The sequence below is a fragment of the Bos indicus x Bos taurus genome, unplaced genomic scaffold (genome assembly GCF_003369695.1).
Source record: "Bos indicus x Bos taurus breed Angus x Brahman F1 hybrid unplaced genomic scaffold, Bos_hybrid_MaternalHap_v2.0 SuperScaffold_100126, whole genome shotgun sequence".
Lineage (NCBI taxonomy): Eukaryota > Metazoa > Chordata > Mammalia > Artiodactyla > Bovidae > Bos > Bos indicus x Bos taurus.
In genome coordinates this window covers 1,535,082-1,547,994 of record NW_020867066.1, presented here as the reverse complement: position 1 = coordinate 1,547,994, position 12,913 = coordinate 1,535,082, and the positions used below count along the sequence as shown (strand labels likewise).

Here is a 12,913-nt window from a genome sequence, read left to right as displayed (position 1 = left end):
TCCTCCATCGTCATCTTGTGTATGTGCGTGCTTGCTCAGTCGCTAAGTTGTGCTCTGTGACCCCATGAACTGTAGCCTGCCAGGCTCCTCTGTCCATGGACTTTCCCAGGCAAGAATATAAGAGTGCATTGCCATTTCCTCCTCTAGGAAAGGTAGATTTTTAACCACTGAGCCACCAGGGAAGCCCTATTCTCTTTCGCAGTCTACCATTTAGCAGACAAATACTTAGATTTCCCCACAAATGATGTTTGTCTTCCTAGATCATGCTTAGCTCCCATGAATATGCATGAAATTCACCAGAACTATACTGTGAAAGCCTTAAGTTAGGTGTGAGGTGATGGTTCAGTCAAAGCTTACTCTTCACTGTATAGGTGAGCCATAGTCCACCTGTTTTATTTCTTTCCAGCTAACACTTTGGAACATCACCTTTGGGAAATCTGATCTGACCTGGCACGTATGCTTGTGTGAATGTAAATTTCTCCCAAAGGTGTTCATTTTCTGGCTTGATTATGCCTGAAAGAACTGTCCCTGTATGAAGTCAGGAATTTTAGAGGTTAAACCATAGACTTAATCTGAAATTCAAGAAATGTGGGAAAGACAAATTTCCTTGTGCCTAGCCTTGCATCTAGGGCATCAGATGTTAAAGAATCTGCCTGCAATGAAGGAGACCTGGGTTGAATTCCCGAGTCAGGAAGATCCCCTGGAGAAGGAAATGGCAGCTCACTCCAGTATTCTTGCCTGGAGAGTCCCACCAACAGAGGAGCCTGGCGGGCTACAGTCCACAGGGTTGCAAAGAGTCGGACATGACTGAAGTGACTTAGCACTAGACCAGCCTTGAATCCAGAATCCTGCTGAGGTGCAGAAATAGGACACTTCTTTTTTGAAGGTTACATGTGGGCTGATTCCTAGGGGCAAATCTGGTGCTACAGAGCAGCTCTGAACATTTGTGGCTCTTATTCTACTTCTAATCCCTGGTCCTGGGAAGAAGTCACATTGGGTGTTAGAAATGGGATGGCTACTAAGCTCATAGTTGTAATTTGTCTGCACCATTGGTTTATGGCTGGGGCACATCTCCAGGAGCTCTCTAAGGCTGCACATCTGCAGCTTCCTAAAATGCCCCATTCAGCATTTTAGTGTTCTTTTCAGCTGAACTTGGAATGATCTTTCAGGAGGTATCGTATGTAAAATGACTTGTTTATTCACATTTCCACAGCTTTGGTAAAATTACTTTTTATCATTGATTTTTTAAATTGTGGCAAAATATATACAATATAGCATTTACTATGTTAACTCTTTTTAAGTAGACTGTTTATTCACATCAAGTACTTTCACATTGTTCAGAACTTCCCTCCCCTCACCCATCACCATGCTACTTCTTCTCTCTCTGAATTTGACTACTTTAGGTGCTGTATATAAGTAGAATCACACAATGTTTGTCATTTTGTGTCTAGCTTATGTCATGTAGCACAACGTCTTCAAGGTTCATCTGTGTTGAAGCCAGTGCCAGAATTTAATTTCTTTTTAAGGCTGAATAATATTCCATTATTGGAGAAGGAAATAGCAACCCACTCCAGTACTATTGCCTGGAAAATCCCATGGACACAGGAGCCTGGTAGGTGACAGTCCATGAGGTTGCAAAGAGTCGGACACGACTGAGCAAAGGCAATCAAAAGGCAATATTCCATTATAGGTCTATACAACATTGTTTGTATCCATTCATCTGTCAGTGGATTTTTGGATTATTTCCACCTTTGGCTATTGTGAACATTTGCACACACGAGTGCAAAAAGATCAAGTTAGTGTGTTCAGTTCTCTTGAGTACATCCACAAAAGTGGTCTTGCTGTGCTAGATGCTGATTTTATGTTTACTTTTTTGAGGAACTGCTATACTCTCTTCCATCACAGCTATACTGTTTTACATTCACACTTGATTGCTGAGTTTTCTATTTAACTCAAGGACTAAACAAGAAGTTTTTATGAACCATGACATTTTGTTTGCATCAGAGCCTCCACTTGATGGTTTGTTGAAGCAACTCATGGTGTCTGTTCAGGTTCCTCATCTTTCTAGGGCATTTTTCAGAGGGTTTTTTTTTTTTTTTTTTTTTGCCAAATAAAGGGACTGTGAAACACAGGCTGTGTTTTTTAAATTCAGAAGACTGGCATTAAAAACAGAGGTTCCTCACAGGAATAGTGTTTTGAGCATTATACTCATTTCAGAATGAAAGGGAATGAAGATTCCCTTTCATACTCTTCAGAATGTAGATTCCATACTCTTTAGAATGAAGAAGCTAAACGAAAAATGTTAAAATGACATCACCCACAGAATTAATGATCGATTCCAGATTTATAGTCCAAGTCTCTTATTTTATTTCCTTAATGCAGTCTCTCTACTCACGTCTAATTTGTCTCAAAATTACTTTAGTTGGCCCCTAAGTCTAAATCTACACCCTTTACACTTCAGGCAGGTCCAAGTTCACTGAGAAACTGGGTGGGGGATTTGCTTCTACCTCCCTCTCCTCCCTTTGCCATCCTTGCTGGCGGGGCTGCCACCACACTAAGTTAAAGGCTGAAGAAGGGTCCCTAGAGCCCCGCTTTCAGTGGTCATTCTGCTCCTGCTGACACCACTCAAAACTCCAGGAACGCATGCTCCATTGTGTTATGTCTAAGATGACTTGGTATCACCTTAGGAATCCAGTTTTCTGTCTCCCTCTCTCATTTCAGGCACTTCGCCTAAGTAGCTCGGCCATGGGAAAGACCACCACAGGCCAGATAGTCAACCTGCTGTCCAACGATGTGAACAGGTTTGACCAGGTGAGCTGTCCCTGAGGGATCCTCTTCCATGTCCTGTCTTTCTCACTGGGTTAGGCTCATTTGGATGCCAGGTGCCAGCATTTGGTGTCAGCCAGGGTTCTGTTGAGGACTTAAGACAAGTGTTCTCTTTATCCAACTCTCATTTCCTCTGTGTGCAACTTAGATGTAATAATGTGGGTTGTAGATGAGGGTTTTGGTTTTCTAGTAATAGACAGGCAGCAGTGTTGCCCGGCTCAGTGAGTGTCCCTAGGGGTCCTCCTGGCATGGCCCTTCTTGGCACGTGGAGTCAGTGTTGCTGCCTGAACTGTCTCCCTCCTCTTCTGGCTGATGAAGGCCTGGTGGGCAGGGGTTGTTCTTTCCCCTGTGTCCTGTTCAGTGCCTACTGTATAGGGAGCCTGTGAGGAATAATGCCAAGTGGGTGGCCCTCAGCCAGGCACAGCCTACTGTCTTCTGTCCCCTCACACTCTTTTTTTCCACTGACTTTATGAATAGATCACAGTGTCCAGGGCCTTGTAGCTGTTGGTCAGGCACTTCTCCTTCAGTTATTCATTCATCAAGCATGAAATAAGACCGCTACTCAGTTTCAGGGTTGAATATGATTTAGTTTTTGCTGTGGAGAAACCACAGCCCGTTAGGGAGGTAAGTACACAAATAATTACTGGAGAGTGTGGTACTTACCATAATATAAGGTTTTCTTGGGTGCTAGAGTGAGATGGAAACAGAATATAGAGTGCAGTGAGAGGTTGGGAATGCCCTGAGCTCATCTGTGGTGTAAACAAAATCAACATCTTCCTTCAGTGCTACTGGTCGGGTTCTCCCTGGATGTCCCTGAAGCTGGCCCTGTGCTGCCCGGAACAGCATCATCTGGGGTGGACACAGGTTTCTGCTTTAGCAGGTTTAAAACCCACTGAGATATCCCTGGTTAGGTTCCTGTCTGTTCTTTCAGAGCAGATTGTTTCTACTGTGTCTTTACTGATTTTGATTGTATACAGTCCCAAGAAGGCTTTGTCTTTTTCTTTCAAGGTAACGATGTTTTTGCACTATCTGTGGGTGGGGCCACTGCAGGCTGTCGCAGTGACCGCCCTGCTCTGGATGGAAATAGGAATGCCGTGTCTTGCTGGGATGGCGGTTCTCATTATTCTTCTGCTTTTGCAAAGCTGCTTCGGGAAGTTGTTTTCATCACTCCGGTAAGAGAAACACTGGTTTAAAAAATAGGTGATATGTGCTTGGTAACATCTGCAGTCTGCCAATGAAGTTGATGCTTCTGTTCAAAAACAAAACCAATGCCTTCTCTAGTCTCTTCTTTGCATGGGTTGTAGACCCTTCAGGCTTAGCCAGTGGAGGCTCCAGCCTTAAGCTGAAGGCTGATCGTTAAACAGAAAAGGTGATGGCATTCACTGGCTCCTCCTGACACTGTACCTGAATAAGTAGAGAGTCCTTAAGGAGAATTTACCAATATCCAAGTTATTTAAACATGATTAAAAAGAGTAATAATTTTACAGGCCCATTTCTAGCTGCATTTATTTTTGTTAAGCTTGTTTTAGAGCCACTTTCAGGTAGTGTATTTATGTCTTGTTGTATTTCAATGCTTCCATTAAGTTATAGGCACCCCAAGGGCAAGGTTGACCTTAATTATGTCTTTATACAGCCGCACAGTCCCAGCAGCATATGTGATAGAACAGTGGCTGGTGATGAAGGGCCTAATGGTGATGAGATAGACCTGAAGCAGGTCTCAGAGGGTTGGAGGTGGGTCATTGTCCAGGTTGTCAGATGATGGAGGTATTGTGCTGTTTGAAGTTTTTTTCCTTGAGTTTTTTCCTTCTATGTGTGACTTTACATGTGATATTTTTGTCTATTTGAAATTTCCTATCCTGTCTTTGTTGTGGAGAAATGTTCCTTATCTTTCAAGGCTCTGTTCCAATGCTACCAGGTCTCTAAAGATTTTCTTGCTCTCTTTTCCCAGTGGAATTAACAACCCCATCTTTTCAGCTCCCCAGAATTTTACTCCTATTTTTTTACCTCATAGACTCTGTCTTCCTGGTATATCCCCTTCTGCCTTCTCTGCCCAAGCACAACCTCCTTGGGAAGATGGTTTGTATCTGACTCCTTTCAGGTCTTCCTTAGCTGATATGGCAAGTTCTCCAAGTTGCTTCTTGAATGGGACTGAATGGTTGACTTCCGAATTGAAGATTTTCTGAATTTGTACTTTGAGTAGGACTTGCCTGTGTTGTCAGCTCAAAAGATTTATAGAAAATAATTTGATCACTGATCCCTCCCTGTGCCCACTGTTGCTGCTACAGAAAGTTATGCTGTGATCACTAAGACTCATCTCTCACATCTGTCCCCTCAGGAGTAAGACTGCAGCTCTCACAGACGACAGGATCAGTACCATGAGTGAAGTTATAAGTGGTATCAAAACAATAAAAATGAATGCTTGGGAAAAGTCATTTATAGACGTTATTTCCAGACTGAGACGGTAAGTTGTTTTTGTTTTTTTTTTTTAATATATCACAGTGTATGTTTGTACTGTTTTATTTCCTATTTTTACTAAATGGTTTAGAAATCTTACCAAGTTTTCATATTAAGGTAAATTTAAATACTACCCCACCATCCCTCTATATGTGGCAGGAGGGTTAAGCGGAATAGTAGAGATGTTATTTTAAGCTGCTCTTCCATTTACCATCTTCTTGAAATACATATGATTCTTACTTATACAGAAATGAAATTCCAAATACTTCTTAATACTGCAAATTCCAAATAAGCAATGATTCTAAGATATTAGTGTTTGAGATGATATTTAAACTAAAGCTATAATATATGTTAATGTAGCATAAATGGGAGGGGTTATAGATTGAGTGTACCTGTATCAGGCCAAATATTATGGATCAATATTACTCATTCCAAACAGAGCCATGAAAATACTATTTCTTTGTCTTTGTTTTATGTTTGTAGACTTTTTTAAAAAAATGTTTCATTTAAATATTTGATAAGTGTTTATACTCTAGCACAGGGTACTTAGAATTTTCTGGGAGTACCCTGTCACCTCTCACTTTGCAGCTTTGTGGGGACCCCACTCTCTGCTGGAAATAATCTCTCATATTCCTTCTTCTCTGGTCTTTGCCAATCCTAACTGACTCCTGCTCATCTTCTCAGGGTCCACATGTGTGTGACTTGTCCTGTCTCTACTGCTCTGAGTTACATGACTCAGCTCTGTGCTCCTGTGGGATGTGCAGGCTGCCTCTGTCTAATGTCTTGGTGTCTCACAAATTTTGTGTTTATTCTTTTTTAAAAATGTACACACACATCATACTACATCTTTTTTATTTCTTTATTCATTTATTTTTGGTTGTGCTGGGTCTTCATTGTTGCACACAGGATTTCTGTAGTTGTGGTGGGTGGGGGCTGCTTTTTCATTGATGTTCTTGGGCTTCTAACTGGTGGTTTCTCTTGTTGCGGAGCACAGGCTCCAGGTGCACAGGCTTCAGTAGTTGCAGTAGTGCACCGGCTCTAGAGCTTGGGCTCAGTAGTTGTGGCTCACAGGCTTAGTTGCTCTGCAGCATGTGGAATCTTCCAGACCAGAGACTGAGCCCCTGTCTGCTGCACTGGGAGGCCAATTCTTATCCATGGGACCATCAGGGAAGTCCTGAGGTTTATTATTCTTTTCCTCTCCAAGTTTATGAGGTCCTGGTGGGGTGGGCATTTTTTTCTGTCGTCAATGAGGAGCCCAACACAGGATATGTGGTTGTGAATGCTTGTTGAATGTATGTTCAAATCCTGTCATATTGAGCCCAATTTTTTAAAAGTGTGACAAGACATTAAGACTTCATTTAGTTGGAAAAGTGAAGTGGTGATGAAGTGTGTAGTCCTTGGTTTGGAGCAGAGTCCCAGGTATGAACTCTGAGTGTCTCCATGACATGATTGATGGTTTACCTTAATCTGTGTCCACTCCCTAAAAAGGGGACACTCACACAGGGCACTTGAATTCATGTGTTGGATGTCAATGGTTCTTAAAAATGCTATTTCCTACTGTCCTTTCTAGGAAGGAAATTTCCAAGATTCTGAAAAGTTCCTACCTTAGAGGAATGAATTTGGCATCATTTTTCGCTGTCAGCAAAATCATGATTTTTGTCACCTTCATCACCAATGATCTCCTTGACAACCTGATTACAGCCAGCCAAGTGTTTGTGGTGGTGACACTGTTCGAGGCTCTGCGGTTTTCGAGCACCCTCTACTTCCCCATGGCTGTCGAGAAGGTGTCAGAGGCCATTGTCAGCATCCGAAGAATCGAGGTTTGGTGACAGATAACTTTTTTCCATTGCAGGTGGATTCTTTGTAAATTGCCTCCTTTTCTGTGGTGTCACTGTGTTCCAGTTAGGTGAGATTTACCTCTCTCAGTGTCAAATCTGTCAGTCATTCCAAACTGTCTTACATACTCCTGTCTCCTCCTAGGTAGAATGCATTACAAAGAACGTAGGATCCCTGCTCATTTAGGGGCAGTAATATCAATAGCAGTGGCACAGGCTCTATGTGCAGTGATGCCTGCAGGGCAATTAAAGTGACCCAAAGCAAGAGAAGGAAGGAAGCAGACTGCATCTCCTGTGCTGACTCAAATGAGATTTGTGTGTGTGTGATGAGGTTTCTATACTATAAAGAAACTATTCCCCATAAAACAGATCAGCCATACTGGGTCATTTCTGATTCCCTGAGTTTATCATTCTTTCTTATGGAACTTCTAGCAACACTGATAAGGGATGGTCCATGCATTTTACAAAATTTCTTTTTCATAGCTTTCACGGCTTGAAATAAGACATTCAGGAATATCCTTGGACTGTAGTGATGTAATGAGTGACACAGTAATTTGTCCAAAATGAAAGCTTCATGTGTGTGTTGTGTGGGTGTGGTTTTATTATTGTTGATATTAGTCTAATTTTTCTTAAGGCCTTTAACTAACTGGATGAGGCCCACCTGCATTATTGAGGATAATCTGCTCTGTGCTTTACTGAGAGTCTACTTATATAAGTGTCCATCTCATCTGAAAAATACTTTCACTGTAATACGTGTTTGAAGAAGTGTCTGGGGACTGTGGTTTACCTAAATTAATATAAAAGTAACCATCACACCCTCTTGAATCCCTGTCTCCTTCTTTGAGCTCTTAGATGTGACTTTGTCCTCACTAAGCCAGGTGTAAATGGATTTCTTTCCCTCCCTGAGCTCCAGACTTACCTAAAGGGTAGATACAGTGCCTCGTTCATCTTTGTAGTCCTCTCAAATAGCAGATGCTCAGAAAATATTTAACTTCCAGCTTCATCATGTCTGGGCTCTTGCAAATGCCTAACCATTAATATGGTTATAGTGGAAAAAGTAATAACTCTGATTATTTGGTAGATTATGTGATACACCAAGAACTGTTACATGAAAAGGGTCCTGCAGAAGGTTTTTAGGGAATTGTGCTTAAATATTTGGGTAGGGTTTTTTATTCCTTTCCCACCAAAATGCAATTGAACTGTCTGAGGCTTGAAATTTCTTCTCATGTAGATGTGTGCAGTAATATTAGAATTATGACCTGGGAGAACATTGAATATTCTGGGGCTGACAAATTTTCTTTGTCAGGCTGCTTCATGTTCTGATGAAGGAAGCACTTGTGATCTGAGCAGAAAACCTAAAATTTCCCTTGTGTATACAAGATGTCTGGCAGGAAGTTGGTCTAGGAATTTAGAGATCTGTCAGCAGTAGCTGTTTTCAGTAAAGATGGGACCAATGGCTGAGAATAAGAGTGGTGAGAAGAGTAGGTGTTACCGTGGGAAACTGCTTCCTGGTGAAGTGAAGTGAAGTCACTCAGTCATGTCCGACTCTTTGTGACCCCATGGACTGTAGCCTACCAGGCTTCTCCATTCATGGGATTTTCCAGGCAAGAGTACTGGAGTGTGTTGTCATTTCCTTCTCCAGGGGATCTTCTCAACCCAGGGATCGAACCCAGGTCTCCTGCATTGGAGGCAGACATTTTACCCTCTGAGCCACCAAGGAAGCCCTTGCTTCCGGGTGGGTTGAAGTAATTGGTGTAAGACCTTCATTTAGATATTAGATGCTTTTTCAGCCCATATAGTTTCTACAGCCCTTTAAAATAGTTAGTTGTCTAGTTCATCAGAATTACGTAGTTCAGTTCAGTTCAATTCAGTTGCTCAGTCATGTCGGACTCTTTGCAACCCCATGGACCACAGCACGCCAGGCCTCGCTGTCCATTACCAACTCCCAAAGCCTATTCAAACTCATGTCCATTGAGTTGGTGATGCCATCCAACCATCTCATCCTCTGTCGTCCCCTTCTCCTCCTGCATTGACCTTACCCAGTATCAGGGTCTTTAAACCTACATGATCATACTTGGGAGTTTCTGATTCACTAGGATTTTTAATTTTTTCCCCACCAAAATTCAGTTAAAATGTGTATGAGGCTTGAAATTTCTTCCCATGTAGATATGTGCAGTAATATTAAAATGATGACATGGGGAAAACTTTGACTTTTCTGGGGCTGACAAATTTTCTTTGTCAAGCTGCTTTGTGTTCTGATGAAGGAAGCACTTTTGATTTGGGCAGAATCAAAAGTGATTTGAATGGTCTAGTGGTTTTCCCCACTTTCTTCAATTTAAGCCTGTATTTGGCAATAAGGAGTTCATGATCTGAGCCACAATCAGCTCCCGGTCTTGTGTTTGCTGCCTGTATAGAGCTTCTCCATCTTTGGCTGCAAACAATATAGTCAATCTGATTTTGGTGTTGACCATCTGGTGATGTCCATGTGTAGAGTCTTCTCTTGTGTTGTTGGAAGAGGGTGTTTGCTATGACCAGTTCATTCTCTTGGGAAAACTATTAGCCTTTGCCATTCTTCATTCTGTACTCCAAGCCCAAATTTGCCTGTTACTCCAAGTACTTCTTGACTTCCTACTTTTGCATTCCAGTCCCCTGTAATGAAAAGGATGTCTCTTTTGGGGTATGAGTTCTAGAAGGTCTAGTAGGTCTTCATAGAACCATTCAATTTCAACTTCTTCAGCATTACTGGTCACGGCATAGACTTGGATTACTGTGATATTGAATGGTTTGCCTTGGAAATGAACAGAGATCATTCTGTTGTTTTTGAGATTATATCCAAGTACTGCATTTTGGATTCTTTTGTTGACTATGATGGCTACTCCATTTCTTCTAAGGGATTCCTGCCCACAGTAGTAGATATGATGGTCACCTGAGTTAAATATACCCATTCCAGTCCATCTTAGTTCATTGATTCCTAGAATGTCAACGTTCACTCCTACCATCTCCTGTTTGACCACTTCCAATTTGCCTTGATTCATGGACCTAACTTTTCAGGTTCCTATGCAATATTGCTCTTTACAGCATCAGATCTTGCTTATATCACCATTCACATCCACAACTGGGTGTTGTTTTTGCTTTGGCTCCTTCCCTTCATTCTTTCTGGAGTTATTTCTCCACTGATCTCCAGTAGCATACTGGGCACCTACTGACTGGAGAGTTCATCTTTCTCTGTCCTATTGTTTTGCTTTTTCATACTGTTCATGGGGTTCTCACGGCAAGAATACTGAAGTGGTTTGCCATTTCCTTCTCCAGTGGACCACATTCTGTCAGATCTATGGACAGAGATTCATGACATTGTACAGGAGACAGGGATCAAGACCATCCCCAAGATAAAGAATTGCAAAAAAGCAAAATGGCTGTCTGAGGAGACCTTACAAATAGCTGTGAAAAGAAGAGAAGCAAAAAGCAAAGGAGAAAAGGAAAGATATACCCATTTGAATGCAGAGTTTCAAAGAATAGCAAGGAGAGATAAGAAAGACTTCCTCAGTGATCAATGCAAAGAAATAGAGGAAAACAATAAATAGGAAAGACAAGAGATATCTTCAAGAAAATTAGATATACCAAGGAAATATTTCATGCAAAGATGGGCTCAATGAAGGACAGAAATGGTATGGACCAACAGAAGCAGAAGATATTAAGAAGAGGTGGAAGAATACATGGAAGAACTGTACAAAAAAGATCTTCACAACCCAGATAGATAATCATGATGATTTGATCACTCTCCTAGACCCAGACGTCCTGGAATGTGAAGCCAAGTGGGCCTTAGGAAGTATCACTACGAACAAAGCTAGTGGAGGTGATGGAATTCCAGTTGAACTATTTCAGATACTAAAAGATGATACTGTGAAAGTGCTACACTCAGTATGTGAGCAAATTTGGAAAACTCAGCAGTGACCACAGGACTAGAGAAGGTCAGTTTTCATTCCAATCCCAAAGAAAGGCAATGCCAAAGAATGCTCAAACTACCACACAATTGAACTCATCTCACATGCTAGTAAAGTAATGCTCAAAATTCTCCAAGCCAGGCTTCAGCAATACGTGAATGGTGAACTTCCTGATGTTCAAGCTGGTTTTAGAAAAGGCAGAGGAACCAGAAATCAAACTGCCAAGATCTGCTGGATCATCGAAAAAGCAAGAGAGTTCCAGAAAAACATCTATTTCTGGTTTATTGACTATGCCAAAGCCTTTGACTGTGTGGATCACAATATATTGTGGAAAATTCTGAAAGATATAGGAATACCAGACCAGCTGACTTGCCTCTTGAGAAACCTGAATGCAAGTCAGGAAGTAATAGTTAGAACTGGACATGGAACAACAGCCTGACTTTGTTTTTAGGGGCTCCAAAATCACTGCAGATGATGATTGCAGCCATGAAATTGAAAGACTCTTACTCCTTGGAAGGAAAGTTATGACCAACCTAGACAGCATATTCAAAAGCAGAGACATTACTTTTCAACAAAGGTCCATCTAGTCAAGGCTATGTTTTTTCCAGTGGTTATGTATGGATGTGAGAGTTGGACTATAAAGAAAGCTGAACACCAAAGAATTAATGCTTTTGAACTGTGGTGTTGGAGAAGACTCTTGAGAGTCCCTTGGACTGTAAAGAGATCCAACCAGTCCATCCTAAAGGAGATAAGTCCTGGGTGTTTATTGGAAGGACTGATGTTAAAGCTGAAACTCAAATAGTTTGGCCACCTGATGTGAAGAGCCAACTCAATTGAAAAGACCCTGATATTGGGAAAGATTGAAGGCAGGAGGAGAATGGCTCAACAGAGAATGAGATGGTTAGATGGCATCACTGACTCAGTGGACATGAGTTTCTGTAAATTCCAGGAGTTGGTGATGGACAGGGAGGCCTGGAGTGCTGCGGTTCATGGGGTCACAAAGTCAGACACAACTGAATGACTGAACTGAACTGAACTGAAAAGTGATTTTGTCTAGAGAGATTTACTAAAGATATTGATATTTTGGTCTCTAGACAAAATCACTTTTCAGTTCAGTACCTGAAAATAGGCCACATTTTGGAAATATTGCCTTAGTTGTAGAAAAAAGCAAACAAAACCAAAATGTACTTTAACAAATGTAAAAAACAATAGGTTTGATAGGATCTTGTTAAGACTAAAATCAGTTGAGAAGAAAACCTTTCTTGTTTTCTGCTAGTCTTTTGGGTTCAAATTTGAATTTATTCATCCAATCACTTACTCCACAAAGTAACTGAGTGTCTACCTGAAGCTTGGCACAAGCTAGATGTGTGTGTACAATGGCAGGAGAGAATTCCTTCCTTCTTGGAATTTATGTCTCATCAAGTAGTGGATTAATAAAGAATCAAATAGTGAAAGTCACTGTGGACATGCGTTTGTGTGTCATTAGTCCTTGGAAGGAAAATTCTGAGGTGCCATGAGGTGCTTTGGCAAAGTCACTGGTGTAGTTTTGGAGGTGGTGCCTCCTGGTAAGGCTGAAGAAGTTACCTGAAGAATTCTGTGTGTGGGCTGGGGGAGGTGGGAGGCTGATGCTTCTCACTTACTTGGGGATGTGATGTGACACAGGTTTCTAGTGCACAAGATGGGGATCTGTGCATTTGAGAAACCAAGAATGTCTGAGGCTGCAGAGTAGAGAGCTGGAGGCCTGAGCAGGGTATTGTACAGGGCTCTACAGGTGACATCAAAGTTTTTATCATCTTAGAGCTCAGCCTGGCTGCAACCTGGGAATAGGGCAGGGAGGTGGGGTGAGGACCTTGAGAA

At 41.7% G+C, this 12,913-nt stretch overlaps 1 protein-coding gene across 1 annotated transcript in view; it reads left to right on the top strand.

Annotated features, from left to right (window-relative positions):
• LOC113888423 (multidrug resistance-associated protein 4-like) overlaps window positions 1-12,913 on the top strand; it is a 167,142-nt gene that overhangs the window by 15,491 nt on the left and 138,738 nt on the right. The window contains exons 4-7 of the mRNA XM_027535549.1: window positions 2,722-2,811; window positions 3,835-3,998; window positions 5,162-5,287; window positions 6,851-7,100. Coding sequence (XP_027391350.1) covers window positions 2,722-2,811; window positions 3,835-3,998; window positions 5,162-5,287; window positions 6,851-7,100 — 630 coding nt within the window. The remainder of the gene's footprint in view (window positions 1-2,721; window positions 2,812-3,834; window positions 3,999-5,161; window positions 5,288-6,850; window positions 7,101-12,913) is intronic.